The sequence below is a fragment of the Callorhinchus milii genome, unplaced genomic scaffold (assembly GCF_018977255.1).
Source record: "Callorhinchus milii isolate IMCB2004 unplaced genomic scaffold, IMCB_Cmil_1.0 Scaffold13, whole genome shotgun sequence".
Taxonomy (NCBI): Eukaryota; Metazoa; Chordata; class Chondrichthyes; order Chimaeriformes; family Callorhinchidae; genus Callorhinchus; species Callorhinchus milii.
The window spans coordinates 9,784,879-9,803,062 of record NW_024704754.1 but is presented as its reverse complement, the minus strand read 5'-3'; the positions used below and the strand labels follow the sequence as shown (position 1 = coordinate 9,803,062).

Genomic DNA, 18,184 nt, shown 5'->3' with positions numbered 1-18,184 from the left:
GTATATTTGTGGGCGAAATGCAGCAGCCAATTGCGCACAGCAATGTCCCACAAACAGTCGTAGATTGAAAATGACCAATTTAATTATTGTTTTTGGTTTTGGAGGGATTATTATTAGGCTCTGTGTGGAGTAAGGAAACTTGCCCAAGGTTTCGCCCTCTGCCTGGAATTGAACTCAGGTCTCTCACTTGCAAAGCGAGTGCTCTAACCACTGAGCTACAGGACTCCACAAGTCTAGTTCACATGAATTCGGATGACTGAGTTGGTGTTTGGAGCCTCTCAATGGGTGATAGGTGCTAGTTCGCAAGCCTTGTTGCTGCATGAGGAGAGGACAATAACAACAAATTACATTTGTATAGCGCCTTTCACGATGAGAGGATGTCCTAAGGTCCTGGACATTCAAGGATTTGAACCCGAGCTGGGTCTGGAATCAGGAGGAGTGGAGCAGGTAGAAGGGTGACCAAAGAGTAGGGTGTTGAGACGGGCCTTGAAGGAGGCAGGGGAGGAGGTGAGGCGAAGGGACTGTGGGAAGGAGTTCCGAAGGGTGGGGCAGAAAGGCTGAAGTCCGGACCGCCGATAGTGTAGTGGGCAGGGCAGAGGACATGGAGCAGCCCGGAGTCTGCCGAATGGAGGGAGTGGACACGCCGGTATGGGGTTAATAGATCACAGAGGTAGGGAGGAGCAAGGGTGTGGAGGCTTGGCAAGCAAGTGGAGTATTTTGGCCTGCAAGTGAACAGAGAACTGGCATGATCAGTCCCACCACACAAAAGCACATCTGCATCAGAGTCATCCCTGCACAGAACACAGTGATCCAGAATTGAGAAGAGCAGCGAGAGGCAGCTGTAGAAATACAGAACAGAGTGCATCAGGGGAGGAAACTTTACCTTGATCCTGACAGATCTCATTAGTTCTTGAAGCACGTCCCCAATGGGTTGTCAACTTTCCCCACTCTTGAAAGCACTGACTGTTGGAATGCATTTCCATTGACTCCTCTCCCTGATATTCACTTATCAAGGGAATCGACCCTGGTCCTGTCTATACTTTATACAGTGGTGCAATATAAGACAATACAAATTTACATTTATATGTCCTGTAGCTCAGTGGTTAGAGCACTCGCTTTGCAAGCGAGAGACCTGAGTTCAATTCCAGGCAGAGGGCGAACCCTTGGGCAAGTTTCCTTACTCCACACAGAGCCTAATAATAATCCCTCCAAAACCAAAAACAATAATAAATTTTTATTTTTCAATCTACGACTGTTTGTGGGACATTGCTGTGCGCAATTGGCTGCCGCGTTCGCCCACAAATATACAGTCAATTCACTTTACAGTGTGTTCTGTGAAGCGCTTTGGGACATCCTCCCGACGTGAAAAGCGCTATATCAAATGCAAGTATTATTATTATTATATAAGGTCGGCGCAGGTATTTGCAGCATAGACCTAACCCTAACTAGGGCAACTGACCCCAGGGTCTTGTGTGTGTGTGGTGTATGTGTGCGTGCAAGCGATGCAGTCCTGAGAGTGACTGGCCTCTTGATATTACTAAACAAAACCTTTTGTGTTTTCAGGGGTTAAAGACGAGCGTCTACGAGTCAAGGTGCTGAGCTACCCCCAGTATTGCCGCTATCGGGCCATGCAGAAGCGGATTCAGAAAGCGCCGACTGAGTGTGTTAGTGAACAGCACCTCCTGGCTCTGGGAGGAATCCTTTCATCCAATCAGAACATCAGGATCCTTTACTGTCGCGAGACCTTCGAACACCCCACGCTGGCAGACAACAAGTGTGTTTGCGATGAACTTGGTGAGTGTTGTAGATTTGGTGATTATTTTCCTTCCAGAGTCTTGTAAGAGCCTCTTTGCCGTGAACTGTTGAGGTTTTATTTGTTAATGTTTCTCCTTTCTATTTCTGAGACACTGACTCGCATTGGGGCATGCTTCCCGATCGATGCCTCAGCCCACAGTACACACTCCTCATATGCGAGCTTGGACAGTGACTGTTGACGGAGAGTCATACCTGAGTCTGACGTGTCTTCACCCAGCAAGTGTAGCTTCCGCAGGGAGTCAATGGACAGCGAGCAGGAGCACCAGCTTATTTCAACGACAACAATAACAACAACAAGATTTCACTTATAGAGCGCCTTTCACGTCGGGAGGACGTCCCAAGGCGCTGGACAGTTGGGTCAGGACCCGAGCAAGGGGGAAATGGTCAGGTTGAGGGGAGGGAAGGGAGGGAGCGAGGAGGGCGTAGAGAGTCGAGAGGGGAGCTGAAGGCTCGGTCGAAGAGAAAGATCTTGAGACCGGCCTTGAAGGAGGAAATGGAGGAAGCGGCAAAGGCACTGGGGGATGGAGTTCCAGAGCCTCGGGGCTGAGAGGCTGAAGGCCCGGCCACCGATGGTAGGGCTGTTGGGGCGGGGGATGTGGAGCAGACTGGAGCCAGAGGAACGGAGGGTACGGGCAGGTAAGTAGGGGGATAGGGGGTCGGAGAGGTAGGAGGGAGCAAGGCCGTGAATAGCTTTGTAGGTGAGGATGAGCATCTTGAATTCGATCCTCTGGGGGATGGGAAGCCAGTGGAGGCGAGCGAGGGTGGGAGTGATGTGGTCGCGAAGCCTGGTGCGGGACAGTACAGCTGCAGAGTTCTGAATGATCTACAGCTTGTGGAGGGAGGTGCCAGGATATGAGGAAGAAAGAACAGCTCCGGATCGAACAGAACGCCAAGCTCAGGGATGCTGAGACTGGGTTGTAACTCGCTGATCGCTGTTCTGGTTGAGATCAGTAACTCAGATCAGAGTGGGAATAAACCTGTGATATTTTATTCTGTGTGCTCTGCACTCTGTTGCTGATCACTGAACACACAGAGATGTTTTGATAATAATAATAGCATTTGATATAGTGTAGAGTCACTACACTTGACAACAATTCCCCTGTGATGCACTTGGAGATGTTTTGATTCTGTGCTAAATACGGGCATTGTTTATATTATTCTCTCAAGTTAGTTCCTGGTGAGGGTAAGCACATAGCACAAGGCCAACTGCAACTTGGTGCAAATCGGCAGTCGCACTTAAGAGGAATAGCTTGGGGAGAGAGAGAATATCAACTGGTATAGGTTGTTATACCCGATTAGAGGGAGTTTTATAACTCACTAACTTGCGCTAAACCTAATGTAGGAGACCTTGATAAGACAGTGTAGAGCAGTGGTTGCCAGCCTGTAGGCCCGAAGTGGCCCCCGAACATTTGCACCAATCCAGGTGAGTCCTTTACAAATTAATGCCCTGTTTCCAGTAGTTACCGAACAGCGATGCCCTTGATGCGGCCATAAATCAAGAAATATTCCATCAAGAAAATATATTTGGTTGGCTTACCCAAACTTTTGACTGCCACTGGTGTAAAGGAAGTTTTTCTCTGCAACTTGAACTCTCTGCGCATTAAATCTCTGTATCAAACAAAATCCAGAAGCTTCTAACCATAACTGTAAGATGGTGAAACCCTCCAATATGAGCATTGCTGACACATCCCCGCCCCACCATCTACTCTCCAGCACCTCGTGTCCTGACACGCACATCTGCCGGGAGGATGATACGAACAAGACTGAGGATCGCTTCACGGCCACCGGCGTTGACCCTCATCCATCTTCATCTGACCGGAGGTAGGCTTGTCACCCGCCCAGACTGGTGGCCTCCCACCCCCTGCAGTAGATGCTCCACTTTCACAGTCGGCAATTTACAATAGAAACTGGGAACTGGTTCATTGTTTTACACGAAACAAAGCAGGACTGTTGGCGGCTCTGTTTACGCTGGACCCTGACATTTATGGTGTACCTGGTATGTGGTAAACGTATGATGTTGACACAATGGCTTGTTGTGCACATCGTACAGGCGCAGAAGATCTCCTGGGGACCAGTGGAGCCCTGTCAACTGTAAGAAATGCAAGTTCATTTGCCAACTTCCTGTTTGACAGGAAGCAGTGGATCCAGAAGAACTGACTGCCGGCCATATTTATAAGGCACAATCAGAATTAGTGGACTCAAACTTCTCATGAGGTCCAATTTTAACGGAGAGGGTGGATGAAGGTAGTGCAGTTGATGTAGTTTATATGGATTTTCAAAAGGCGTTTGATAAAGTGCAACATAACAGACTTGTAAGCAAAATAGAAGTCCAAGATATTAAAGGGACAGTGAAAGCAGATACAGAACTGGTTGGGAGACAGAAAGCAGAGAGTGGTGGTGAACGGTTGTTTTTCTAATTGGAGGGAAGTGTGCAGTGGTGCCCCCAGGGGTCGGTATTGGGACCACTGCTGTTTTTGATCTATATAAATGGCCTGGACTTGGGTATAGGGACTACAATTTCCAGGTTTCCAGATGATACTAAGCAAAGAAAAGTAGTAAACAGTGAGGATAGCAGCAGACTGCAAATGGACATAGACAGACTGGTAACATGGGCCGACACGTGACAGATGAAGCTTAATGTGGAGAAATGCAAAGTGATGCATTTTGGGAGGAAGAATGAGGAGAGGCCATATAAGCTGATGATACAATCTTAAAGGGGGGGAAGGGACAGAGAGACCTGGGGGTTCATATAAGTAAATCTTTGAAGTTGGCAGGACAGGTAGATAATAAAAAAGCATACGGGACACTAGGCTTTATAAGAACATAAGAATTAGGAGCAGGAGTAGGCCATTCGGTCCCTCGAGCCTGTGCCCCGCCATTCGATAAGATCATGGCTGATCTTCACACCTAACTCTAATTACCTGCCCTATCCCCATATCCCCTAATCCCTCTATCTTTAAAAAAATCTATCAGTCTCAGCCTTGAAGATGTTCAAGGTTTGTGTATCTACAGCCTTCTCAGTGAAGAAATGTTTCCTCAACTCTGTTCTAAAAGGCTGATCCTTAATTTTAAGACTGTGACCCCTGGTTATAGATTCTCCTACCAGGGGAAACAGACCCTCAGTGTCTACTTTATCAGCACTTTAAGAATCTTATATGTTTCAATAAGATCTCCCCTAATTCTTCTGTACCCTAGAGAATACAGCCCTAGTTTATTCAGCCTATCCTCATAGGTCAGTCCCCTCATCCCAGGAACTAACCGAGTGAATGTACGCTGCACCCCCTCTTGGGCAAGTATGTCCTTTTTTAAATAAGGAGACCAAAAGTGCACACAATACTCTCGGTGCGGTCTCACCAAAGCCCTATACAGTTGTAGCAAGACTTCCCTACTCTTGTACTCTAAACCTTTTGCAATGAACGCTAACATGTCGTTCGCCTTCTTAGTTGCTGCTGCACCTGCAAACTAACTTTTTGAGACTGGTGTACAAGGACACCCGAATCCCTCTGAACACTAGCACTATCTAATCTCTCCCCCTCTAGAAAATAATCTGTTTTTCTACCTACCTAGGTGAATAACTTCACACTTCCCCACATTAAATTCCATCTGCCACCTACTTGCCCACTCCCCGAGCCTATCTATATCCCATTGCAAACTTTTTGCAACATCCTCAGAGCTTACTCTCCCACCTAGTTTAGTATCATCAGCAAATTTAGATATGTAACATTCAATGTCCTCGTCTGGATCATTGATGTAAATGGTAAATAGCTGAGGCCCAAGCACTGATCCTTGTGGCACTCCACTAGTCACATCCTACCAATTCTAGAATGACCAGTTTATCCCTACTCTCTGTTTTCTACCCGTTAGCCACTCTTCAATCCATGCTAATATGTTCCCATTAATCCCATGGGCCTTAACCTTGTGCAATAGCCTTTTGTGTGGCACTTTGTCAGATGCCTTTTTAAAATCTAAATATACCACATATCTAAATGGGGGCATAGAATACAAAAGTCAGGAAGTTATGATGAACTTTTATAAAACACTGGTTACGCCTCAGCTCGAGACTGTGTTCAGTTCTGGGCACCACACTTTAGGAAGGATGTCAAGGCATTGGAGAGGATGCAAAGGAGATTTACCAGGATGGTACCAGGAATGAGGGACTTCAGTTATGAGGAGAGGCGAGAGAAGCTGGGATTATTCTCCTTGGAGCAGAGATGGTTAAGAGGAGACTTGATAGAAGTTTTCAAAATTATGAGGGGATTCGATAGGGTGAACAAGGAGAAACTATTTCCACTGGTGGGTGGGCCGGTAACCAGAGGACACCAATTTAAAATAGTTGCTAAAGGAAACAAAGGGGACGTGAGGAGAAATCGTTTACACAGTGAGTTGTTAGGATCTGGAATGCATTGCCTAAATGGTTGGTGGAAGCCGATTTGATAACAACTTTTAAGAGAGAAGTCGATAATTATTTGTGGAGGACAAGTTTGCAGGGCTATGGGGGGAGCGTGGGGGAGTGGGGTTGAATTGGATAGCTCTTTTCAAAGGGCTGGCACAGACATGATGGGTCGAATGGCCTCCTTCTCTGTTGTATAATTCTATGAATCTATGAATTATATGAGATTGGAGATATTGTGGAGCATAACATTTGTCAAAAGTATAGCACTGTTCATTAATGATGTATGTTTTTTTAAATATATACTTATGGTTTGGATTATGGTGAATTAACACAATCCTGTGAATTAAAATTATCCTGTGAAGTGACATTGACACTCTGGTCAATAACAATGATGTGTTCTGTGGTCAGTTTTGGTAAATTCAGACATTTTAAGAGATTGAATCTGTTGAAAAAAATCACAATTTACACCCCATAGTTTCAGGAAAACAGAAGATGTGGTATACAGCTGAAAGTTTTTAACACCTATTATTTTTAATTTGTGGCTGCTCTTATGCACTCTGTTGCCTTGATGTCATGCTTTTATGTTAAAGTAATAATAATAATCCTTGCATTTGATATAGTGCCTTATCAATTCGTCGAGGCATCTCAAAGCGCTTCACAACATTTATTGTAAAGTGGTTTGATTGTATTATGTGGGCGAAAAGTTTGCACACTGCAATGTCCCACAAACAACTGGAGTGCTGCAAACTATTTTTTTTACGGGGGGGATTGTTGCCACGAACACTGGGAGCGAAAAACTCCCCTTTTCTTTTCAAATAGTGTCATAGGAATAACTATAAGATTGAAATGACTGTAAATAGTCACTTGAGGGAATTTGTGCAATTATGAATTCTGAGCCAAATGGCAGGTGCCCTGTGGCTGAAGTACCAGATAGAAACACAAGAGGGCGACATGAGTGCACCACTGCAGAAAAAGTGGCTCTGTATTCGAAACCCACACAAACAGCCACCTGATCTGTGGCTGCTTTAAAACAGCATATTCAGTAAAGATTGGGGATCAGCTCAGGAGACATTGCGTGGGGACATTTGGAAATGTCTTTAACATCCTCTGCACCCCCATTCTTCCCAAATTTTGAAATCCTCTGCTTCTTTATTTAAAATGTTTCCAAATAAATTTGTAGTGATGTAAATGCTTTGCATATCAATCTCAACACTCGCTCTCAGTCAGATCAGTTTCCACTAGTTACTCCCTCTCCCGAAATTCCCAAATTAACACTGTTACCCCCCCCCCCACCCATGCTCCCAATTAATCCCCGCACTGGTGGAACCCTACACAATAACATGGACCCCCACCAACCACCACTACTATCTCTCAACCCGCTCAACAACAACAACAACAAATTACATTTATATAGTGCCTTTCACATCGGAAGGATTTCCCAAGGCACTGAACAGTTAAGGGTTTGCTCAGCGACTGCACCAGTGAATCCCCTTGTTAATATGAACGCTGCCTACTCACAGACTCTCAGCCTGCGCATCTCCCCAGTTGATGAAATGCTGTGAATAGTTATCCAAAGCTTTGCTACTTCGAGGGCATCGCTGCCTCTTTATTTCTCCTGAGCTGATCCCCAATCTTTACTGAATATGCTTTGAGGCACTAAGTTGAGCTGCTCCTGTGAGTGTTGTATCCGTGATACATACCTTCTCACGTCAGAAATGCATGCCTATATAGAGAGGAAGAAACAAAGGAGCAGTGCAATTCTGTTTGGGCAATACTGCTCCATCCCCTAACTCCCTACCCTCCTCCCAATTTGTTGCATATTTATTCACATCAGGAAATTCCAATAACTTTCTGTTGCTTAACTTCCAGCAAATTGTGATTTGGAATTTAACAAATTTGGAGAGTCACGTTGAGCATAATATTGAACTTTAGAGTGTGGGCTGTAACAAACCTGGAGGATTCAGTGGAGTGGAATAATTATAGTTTACGAACAGAATTATATCAAGGGGCATAGATTTTTTGAAAACTGCATTTTCCATTTCCACCTGCCATTGGTGTCATTAATGGGTGAGAGCAGTAAGTGTAAGGTAAGAGAATACGTGGATTTACCATTTATTGCTATGGGATTTTCACAAGTTGAGCAGTAAATTGGAGTCCTGTAGCTCAGTGGTTAGAGCACTCGCTTTGCAAGCGAGAGACCTGAGTTCAATTCCAGGCAGAGGGCGAAACCTTGGGCAAGTTTCCTTACTCCACACAGAGCCTAATAATAATCCCTCCAAAACCAAAAGCAATAATAAATTGGTCATTTTCAATCTACGACTGTTTATGGAACATTGCTGTGCGCAATTGGCTGCCGCGTTCGCCCACAAATATACAGTCAATTCACTTTACAGTGTGTTCTGTGAAGCGCTTTGGGACGTCCTCCCGACGTGAAAAGCGCTATATCAAATGCAAGGATTATTATTATTATAGTAATGTTGCAGTTAGACAGAAACACCTTAATAATAATAATCCTTGTATCTGGTATAACACCTTATCACGTCATTGAAACGTCTCAAAATGCTTCACAGATTATATTGTAAAGTGGATTGACTGTGCAGTGTATTTTGTGGGTGAAACGTGAGAGCTAATTGCGCACAGCAGTTTCCTACAAACTGTTTGGATTGGGTGACAAAATTATTTTTTGAGGGATTATCTCTGGAAAGCGATCTGCCAATCGACTAACAACCGGATTGCTAATTACTGTTAAGTAGACAGAGGTGTGTGGGAGTAAGGAAACTTGCCTAAAATTCCACCCCGTCCGTGAATCGAACCCGGGTCATCTCGCTTGAGAGACAAGCGTGCTAACCACCAAACTACGGACTCCACATCTCGTCGAGTGATGGACTCAATAACAATATTTTCACAAGTGCAAATCCAGTGAGTCACTCAGCCAGGTGTCGTCAGCCAGTGATCAGAATCAATCATTATCTAGGAGCAGCGCACACTTTGGTAACTGGAGCACAGAACTGGCTGCATTTTTTTAAAACATTTAATTTGCAAATAGTTTTCAGGGGAAGGAGGTCACTCAGGCTTAATGGATTTAAAATTTGATGCAGCAGTTTGTATTGAACATACTCAGATGGGAAAGTCCCCTTGTGATGTCTAAGGGTTTGAGATTGTGGCTTAAATGAGAAGATTCTTAATGTTTCTGTATAACAGCTGTGCAGATAGACTGTACTTCACTGTGATCCTGAACTAATTTAAATATAATGGATTACAACAACAAAATTACATTTATAGAACAGCTTTTACGTCGGGAGGATGTCCCAAGGCCCTGGACAGTCAGGGGTCAGGACCCGAACATGAGGGAGGGGTGGGATAGAGGTGAGGGAAGGCAGAGAGGTGGGAGGGCGACTGAAGGCACGATCAAAGAGGATGGTATTGAGACCAGCCTTGAAGGAGGCAAGGGAGGAAGCGAGGCGAAGGGACTGTGGGATGGAGTTCCAGAATATATTGTGGAGGCAGAGAGGCTGAAAGCCCGGCCACCGATGGTAGGGCAGGTCAGGCGTGAGACATGGAGCAGGCCAGAGCCCACTGAAAGGAGAGAGCGGGCAGTTTGGTAGGGAATCAGCAGGTCGGAGAGGTAGGAGGGTTAAGACCATGGATGGCCTTGAAAGTGAGGATGAGTATCTTGAATTTGATCCACTGGGGGATGGTGAGCCAGTGGGGTTGGACGAAGGTGGGAGTGATGGGGTCACGGAACCTGGTGCGCAAAGGTACACGAGCTGCAGAGTTTTGGATGATCTGCAGCTTGTGAAGGGAAGAGTTGGGAAGGCCGATGAGGAGGGAGTTTCGATAATTTAGCCTTGAGGTGACGAATGCGTGGGTGAGCGTTTCGGCAGCCTGAGGGTGAGGCAGTGGCGGAGTCTGGCAATGTTGCAGAGGTGATGTTAGGCAGTGCCGGTTATGGCGCGAATGTGGGGGAGAAAGAACAGTTAAGGGTCAAACAAGACACCCAGATTCCTGACTAGTTTTGTAAGGTTGAGTGTGCAGCCGTGGAGGCTGATGCTGCCAGCGCCCGAGTTCAGAGGCAAATGAGGGAGCCGGTTTGACCAGTTGACTCTAAGCAATGTGAACCTCCAGGTTTAACAGTGAGCATGTTCAGTGAAACCAAGCATACTCTTTAAAGCTAATTCGGGAGGAGAGAGAGCCTTTGTTTATGGGCTCCTGTGATGAATGAATACTACGGCTTTGGGAAGGAAGTGATGAACTTTCTTGCCAAAGCTCTGGAACGTGTTGTCGTTGACCAGCTTTGCTCTCACGATAGCACAGAGACGGTGCTTGTCAAGATCATCAACAACGTCCTCTCTTTCTGTAACCAATTCTAACTCCTCATCCTCCTGGATCTTTGCCACGTTTGACACAACCACACCATCCTCATCCACTGCCTCTCCCTCATCCATCTTAGTGGGACTGCACGAGCCTGGTTCGAGTCCTACCTAACAAACCGCCTTGACTTTAATAATCCTTGCATTTGATATAGCGCTTTTCATGTCTTCTAGATGTCTCAAAGCGCTTCACAGAATATACTGTAAAGTGAATTGACTGTACATTTGTGGGCAAACGCGGCAGCCAATTGCGCACAGCAGTGTCTCAAACAGTCGTAGATTAAAAATGCCCAATTTTCAGGACTTTGTCTCCTCAAACAGTTTCACCTCCCGCCCCACCTGGTCACCTGTGGTGTAACCCAGGGCTCCATCCTTGGCCCTCTCCTGATCATCTATATGCTCCCTCTTGGCGATGTAATCTGCAGACTTGGCTTAAACCTCCACATGTATTCGGATGCCACACAAATCTACTTCTCCATCAGCTGCAACTCCAAGTCTACCGATGTTCTCTCAACCTGTCTGCCAGACACCAGGGCCTGGATGAGCAAAAACTTCCTCCGCCTCCCCCACATTGCCTGCCTCCGACCGTCCCTTACCCCAAATGTAGCCAAAACACTTGTCCATGCATTCGTCACCTCCCGACTCAACTTGTCAAATGCTCTGTTTGCCGGACTGCCCAACTTCATCAGCTCCGTATACTCACCCGTACTAAACTACGTACCCCAATCGCACCAGTTCCAGCCAGACTCCAGTGGCTTCCTATCGCTGAGCAGATCGATTTCAAGATCCTCACACTCATTTTCAAATACCTTTATGCCCTGGCATCTCCCTACCTCTCCAATCTGCTTACCCCACAACCCGCTGCTTCCACTAGACTGGCTGCGGCCTTCTGCATGTCCCTCGTGCCTTCAGTTCCACCTCAGTGGCCGCACTTTCAGCCATTACGCCCCGAAACTCTGGAACACTCTTCTTCTATCCCTCCTGCTTGCCCCTTTCTTCCCCATCTTCAGGTCACGCCTGAAGACCTTCCTATTTGCCTGGGCCTACGATCACCACCCCCCCGGCTCAGCATCGTGCTCCGCCACTGTCAAGCGCTCTGGGATGCTACCCTGCTTGAGGGCCAAGTTGTTGTTGAGTGTGTTTGACAGGTTACGTGCTGAATAGGTTAAACCACAACTGTATAGTTCGGAAACTTTGAAGAGGCGCTGGTACAAGCACATTGTCTGGCCGCTTGGAAGGTAAGCGGGCAAGTTGAATCGTTTCTTAAAGATCCGTCTGTAGATGTTTCCCATGTGGGGAGTAGAGGGCGCAGGGGCTGTTGAGCCGTGTGTTTTGGACTGGAGTTTTCCAAGTTGTTTCAAAAGTTATACATTGGATGTGAATTGAATCTCGATTCAATGGTTGCACGTGAATGTGAGAGCAATTGGCAGAGACATCAGTCAGCGGGTCCTATTGAATTTACGTGTGTTCGATAACCTCAGAGAGGAACAATAATTTCAGTTCAGACAGTTCTGTTTTTAATGCTGAAGGTGTTCCTCCCACAGCCTTGCAGAGTGGTCGTGTCCAGGCTTTTGAGTGGAATTTGGACTGCTAATTGATTACAGCATACTGCAAGATCAGCGATTGAGCTCAGGAATGTCAAAGTACAGGCATAATTACCATTCTGATGCTGCAGGAAATTAATGATAGCAGCTTGGATATATGGGCGTAATATCAAGCCACATATTCAGTTGCACAAGAGTGTAATGATGTTTGTCTGGTTTGACAGGAGAGGAACGCTATCGGTGTGGGCATTGTGTTACATGGGAGTACAAAGATATTGACACAACCATTTGCTTAGACAGTACAGTGGGTGTAGAGTTTTACTTGGTTTGATTTCCAGCACATTAAAGTGCATCAGTCCTGTTGGGTTAAAGTAAGGAGCTCTGGTAGGCTACTATCACTGGAGAGAAACATTGGCGAGTTGCTTACTGCAAAGGCTATCCCCCTTTGAAAAGCGCTCCGTATAGTTACAGTGCTCTGGAACAAAGCCAAGAGCTGGTCGGAGACCAATTGCAAGTGTCCAAAGGCTGATATTTGAAAGAGTGGAGATAAGTGGCACAGACATCATCAGTGAAACCACTCATTGAATTCAGTGCTTTGAAACATCCTCCCAGGGTGCAAGACCGCTATATTAATGTAAATTGTGTTGCGTTTTGTTTCCATACGAGACAAAATTTAGTCAGAAGATTTCTGTTCTGAATATTTCCACTGAAAACTTTTTTTTTGCTTGGGTGAGTGGGAGAATAACAACAACAAGATTACATTTGTATAGCGTCTTTCACGTCGGGAGGATGTCCCAAGGCACTGGACAGAGTACAGCATTTCAGACCCGAGCTGTGGTGGGGGCGGAGAGGAGAGGGGAAGGGGGGTGGCCGATGGCATGGTCAAAGAGGAGGGTCTTGAGGCAGGACTTGAAGGAGGCTAAGGAGCGGGGTGAGGAGGAGTGACTGGGGGATGGAATTCCAGAGGTTGGGGGCAGAGTGGCTGAAGGCTCTCCCGCTAATCAGCACTGTATTCAGGGAATCAGTGGTTTAAAAGTTAATGCGCATGCAATTACAGTCAGTTTTGCAAGAGGTGGGGGGGAGTATCTTTGATAAAAGGCTTTTCTGTAACTGGCTGGTCATTGTATACCTCAGTAGCTGTTAGCTGCATTGTTTGCTGTTGTGGTGCTATCTATATTCTAGGGATGGATCTACTTTGCCCAGAGTGATGTTTGCTCAAACCCAGATCCCAGGATAAGATATTCAGTTAATGAAATCCAACGTTTTGCTGGAGACGAACCAAAAAGAACAGTATGCAAATTGCAGCTGTTACTGAGCATGCTCGGTAGGAGGCCCAGCCCCACTCAAAAGGAAAAGACACAAAGTTTGCTTTTGCCATTGTGGTGTCCCAGCACAGGTTTACCTGGACATATCAGCTGATACCTTTTTCTCTCTTGTTTGTTTGTTTGTTTGTTGCTGTTGCAGCCGCTCTTCACAAAGGGAGATCTCGGAAGAAGAAAGCCAGAGGGGTGGGGAGCGACGAGAGAGCATCACGAGAAAACCGTCAGCCTAGCCAGTCGGACACCACCCAGGAGCAAAAGGTTCATAAGGTTTCCAAGCTCACTTTTGGGAAATTTACCACTGGGTGGGGAGTTCATTTCACTTGATTAATTCATGCTTCTTTAGTGATTCCTCCTGCTTGTCTCTCATCCCCTCTGCTCCACCATCGGCAGCCGCTCTTTCAGCCAATATGCCGTGAATCTTTGGAACACTCTCCCTCAATCACCCTGGCGCACCCCCTCCTTCCCCTCTCTTATATAATTCCTGAAGAACTCTCTTTTCCACCATGCTTAAGATCACCTCCTCCCTCCCCTCGGTTCGGCTTCAGGCTCCGCCTCTGTTAAGAGCTCCAAGATATTGTCCTGCATAAAGGGCTCACTATAAATGCAAGTTGTTGTTATTTCCTCGTTGAATGCTTACAAAGTGGGATAAAAGCTATACAATACACTGCGATTTACATTTATATGCAGTAGTGCCTTTCGCATCCTGGAGCCCTGGGCAAAGTCTGCCAGGAGCTGCCTTTCATGGATTCCGTGCTCCCATTCCATTTTTGTGCATTCTGTGGAATATTCTGCAGGCAGTATTTATGGGATATCCGCGGCCCTTAAGCTTTTACTGGTGATTCACTTCATGGCTGTTTGTGGTACAATTGGCTGTGCGGAAATTGGCTGCCACGTTTATCCACACACAGTTACTGCGCTTTACAGTGTATCCTATGAATTGCTTTGAGAAGACCTGATGTGAAAAGCGCTATACCAAATGTAAGGATTATTATAATATTAACTTTTCAATGCGCAACCTCCTCTGAAACTATTGTCGTGGTTCCCATTTGCGTCTGATTTAGTTCCCACTAGTTATCCTGGCGATCCGTTGTTAAGTGGTCAGTAGTGCAATGCCAAGTTGCACTTTGACCACACAAAAGCGCCCTTTCTTTTCCACAATCAGCAAAGTGGAGGAGTCCAGTAGCGCATTGGTTAGAGCACTCACCTCGCAAGCAAGGGGACCAGGGTTCTATTCCCAGCAGGGCGAAACCTTAGGCAATTTTCCTTACTCCTCATGCCTCTGTTTACCCAGTAGCAAGTAGGAACGCTAATGTTTGTCAATTGGCGGATCTTAATAATACCTTCAAAAACTTAATAAATAAATAATAATAATTTGGACACCCTAATCCACAACTGTTTGTGGGACACTGCTTGCACAATTAGCTGACGCATTTTACCCACAAGATATACAGTCAACTCACTTTGCATTGTATTCTGTGAAGAGCTTTGAGACCACTTAATAATGTGAAAAAGCACTATATCAAATGCAAGGATTATTATTAATATGCCCTTGGTTCTTCCTTTGGCTTCCCACGTCCACCAACAGTGGAAACTAACAGCCAGAACCAGGAGAAAGCTGGTCCCTTCTGAAACGCCTTGAGACGTCTCAAAGCATTGGAACAAATGCAAGGACTCCATAGTATGGGACACATCCATGAGTCACCTTCAGCATCTTTTAAATACAGCATTTTGATTTCTAGAACATGAGAGGGAACGAGTTAAAAGGTTTCCAAGATCTCTTCTCAATGCTGCACCAGGAAGCTTGTTTATTTCAGGCCTCATCTATGTTGTGAACAAGATATTGCTCTGCTGTTTAATCAGTGAGACAGCATCCTTAGCTATAGGAGAGTGTGTGTGTGGGGGGAAGGGAATCAAGGGAAGGCAACTGTCTTATGGGTTCGACCAGAAATCTCACTGGTACATTTCTGTAGCAATTTCCAAAATTCTTTGTTCCTTTTCTGGTGGTTGTTGTGACAACGAAAGGTCAGACCTGCCAAGCTGTGCTGTCAGCCTCCGGACTCCAGTGGCCAGGGTACAGGGGTCATTGTGAATGGAGGAGGGGATTCTGTGGCGTGCATTGTGTTGGTCTTTATGCAGCGCCTGTTTGGATGATTGTGAAGATCATCACGTGTGCCCAGTTCCACAGATGTGGCAACATCCTGTGAGATGCGTCTCAACAACAACATTTATACAGCACTCTTCACACGTAGCGTTTCAGCACTGAATGGTGGTTTTGCATTTTGCACCAAATACCATGGGTGATACTGTACTCACTATTCACACAGCACGTTTGTCCACTTTACAGAGCTCTCAACAGGTATTGTCCTCGAGAAATCAAAGCATCTAGTGCAGTAGCTTTGAGCCATGAAAGGTGACAGACCGATGAGTGTTGTACTAAAGAACATGACTATGGCCCACATTGGGACTTGACCTCACAGTCCAGGCTGAAACTCCAGTGCTTTGCTGGGGGAGCTCTGTATTGTTGGAGATGCTGTCCTTAGGATGAGACGTTAAGTCGAGATCCCGCCTACCTTTTCAAGTGGACGTTAAAATTCTGTGACCTTATTTGAAAAGCGAAAGGAGATTCTCCCAGAGTGCTGGTAAACATAGATGTTTATGGAACTAGAGTGTCCCTAAATGGCCGTTGGGTCTGCTTATAAATCTAGTCACTTGTCCTGGCACTGTCAGAAAAGCACTTGAGATGTTCTAAAGTGATAAGGCTAATGTTTACTAATGTAAACTTTCTTTCTTAAGTGCCTGCACCCATAGCTTCAATGTTAGTGAACTGAGAGGCATGAGAAGCAGAGGCAATGGAAGAAATTAAGGCATGAAATTACCCAGCATTCATCAAGAGCCAATACCATGTTTAACAAATATAGTCATCCCTCTTCTCCCATCCCCATCCCTACCGTAGATCTATGTCTAACTCTCCTGTTTAAATACAGGGTGACCAAAAAGTCATTACAATCACTAATAAGTATTAAAGAAATCATGATATTTTTGTTTGTTTTTAGATAATAGGGTAGATATCATGACCTTTTGGTCACCCTGTATCAACTGGAGCTAAATAGTAACAAATATTATGCAGTCTCAAGGGGGTCATTGAAGAGGCATTTGAAGTTCTGTACGTATATGTACTGTATGTATATGTTGATTGAATTAACTAGTTTGTCTCTCCTGGTTACAACTACAACTGCAACTTGCATTTATCTTGTGCCGCTCACGCAGGGTAGAGTCCCAGAAGGCTTGAAAGTAGTAGAAGTTGTGATTCCGGATTGACCTTAATGCAGTCTCTTTCCCTTCCAGGTCAAAGTTGAATCGGAGAGCATGGCACATGGCCCCGCACAAACAAACCAGCTGGTCGATGCGAGCAAACTTCTCTCCGAAGAGCAACGCTTCCTCAACGCTTTGCATAACTTCATGCGTGACCGCAATACTCCCATCTCCAGAATCCCTCACCTGGGCTTCAAGAAAAGTAAGGAAAAGGGATTCCTTAACAACAACAACAAATTACATTTATAGTGTCTTTCACATCGGGAGGAGATCCCAAGTACTGGATAGTCAAGGAGGTGCACCCAAGATGAGGGTGGAAGAGCTGGGAGGGTGGGTTAGTAGGGTGACCGAAGGCACAGTCAAAGAGAAGGGTCTTGAGACGGGCCTTGAAGAAGGCAAAGGAGGGGGCGAGGCAAGGGATTGTGGGATGGAGTTCCACAGAGTGGGGGCTGAAAGGCTGGAGCAGGCCAGAGTCCTATTTATAAAGCCTAGTATTCCTAGTATCTGGGACACATTGCCTGAAAGGGTGGTCGAGGCCAATTCGATAACTACTTTTAAAAATGCGGTGGACGGGTATTTGAGGAGGACGAGTTTGCAGCGTTATGGAGAAAGGGCTGCGGGTGGGATTGACATTACAATCCTCGTTTCAAAGAGCTGGCACAGACTCGATGAGCCGAATGGCCTCTTTTTGTGCTGTACGATTCTATGATTCTATGATACTGTAATAGCTTAATATAAAGAGCCCAAAATAGCACATGGAGGTGAAAAATGCAATGTTTCATAACAGCTTCAATAACTTGTTTGAAACCTTTCAAATTTATTATGAAATATTCACATTTTTCACCAAATGATGTCAACACATGATGAGTGGGAAGGGAAGGAGAAGATGGAATCTCACTGGATTCAAAAGTGTGTATTTGATGAGTTGTCAAACTCAGTCACAAGGGAAGGGATAATTTGAGGCAGATCATTACCTGAGGGAAAGGCTGCTTTCGACAGAAACAGTTGACTTCAGAGAATATAAGCCCAGATATACAGGACAACAGAAATAATAACTCTGGGCAAGGAGGTGTGGTGTGAGGGAATAGAACGCGTACAGCAATCATGAGATTATGAAACAATTGAGCGAGGAATCTGAAATGTCACCAGTCAGGTATATAGCAATAAGGAGAAAATGGTGAGAAATGCAGCACAGACCCACAGCCTTGAGGAAAGGGAGCATTTCCTGTGGAGTCCAAGAGCTCAGTGATTAGAGCACTCGCCTCACAAGCTAGAGACCTGGGTTCGATTCCCAGCGGGGTGAAATGTTGGGCAACTTTCCTTACTCCACACTCTTACCAGCAGTAAATAGGAAACCAGTTGTTAGTCGATTCCCGGATTGCTTTCCGGGGGTAATAATCCCTTCCAAAAAAAAATTATAATAATTTA

General features: G+C 45.6%; 1 protein-coding gene across 3 annotated transcripts in view; it reads left to right on the top strand.

The window, feature by feature from the left end:
* Nucleotides 1-18,184, top strand: part of LOC103189474 (AT-rich interactive domain-containing protein 5B-like) — a 55,479-nt gene that overhangs the window by 26,060 nt on the left and 11,235 nt on the right. For 2 of the 3 annotated variants that reach the window (XM_042340024.1, XM_042340022.1), the window contains 4 exons: nt 1,564-1,794; nt 3,529-3,636; nt 13,587-13,702; nt 16,790-16,958. In XM_042340024.1, the coding sequence (XP_042195958.1) occupies nt 1,564-1,794; nt 3,529-3,636; nt 13,587-13,702; nt 16,790-16,958 (624 nt within the window). The remainder of the gene's footprint in view (nt 1-1,563; nt 1,795-3,528; nt 3,637-13,586; nt 13,703-16,789; nt 16,959-18,184) is intronic. The other variant, XM_042340023.1, reaches the window with a different exon arrangement.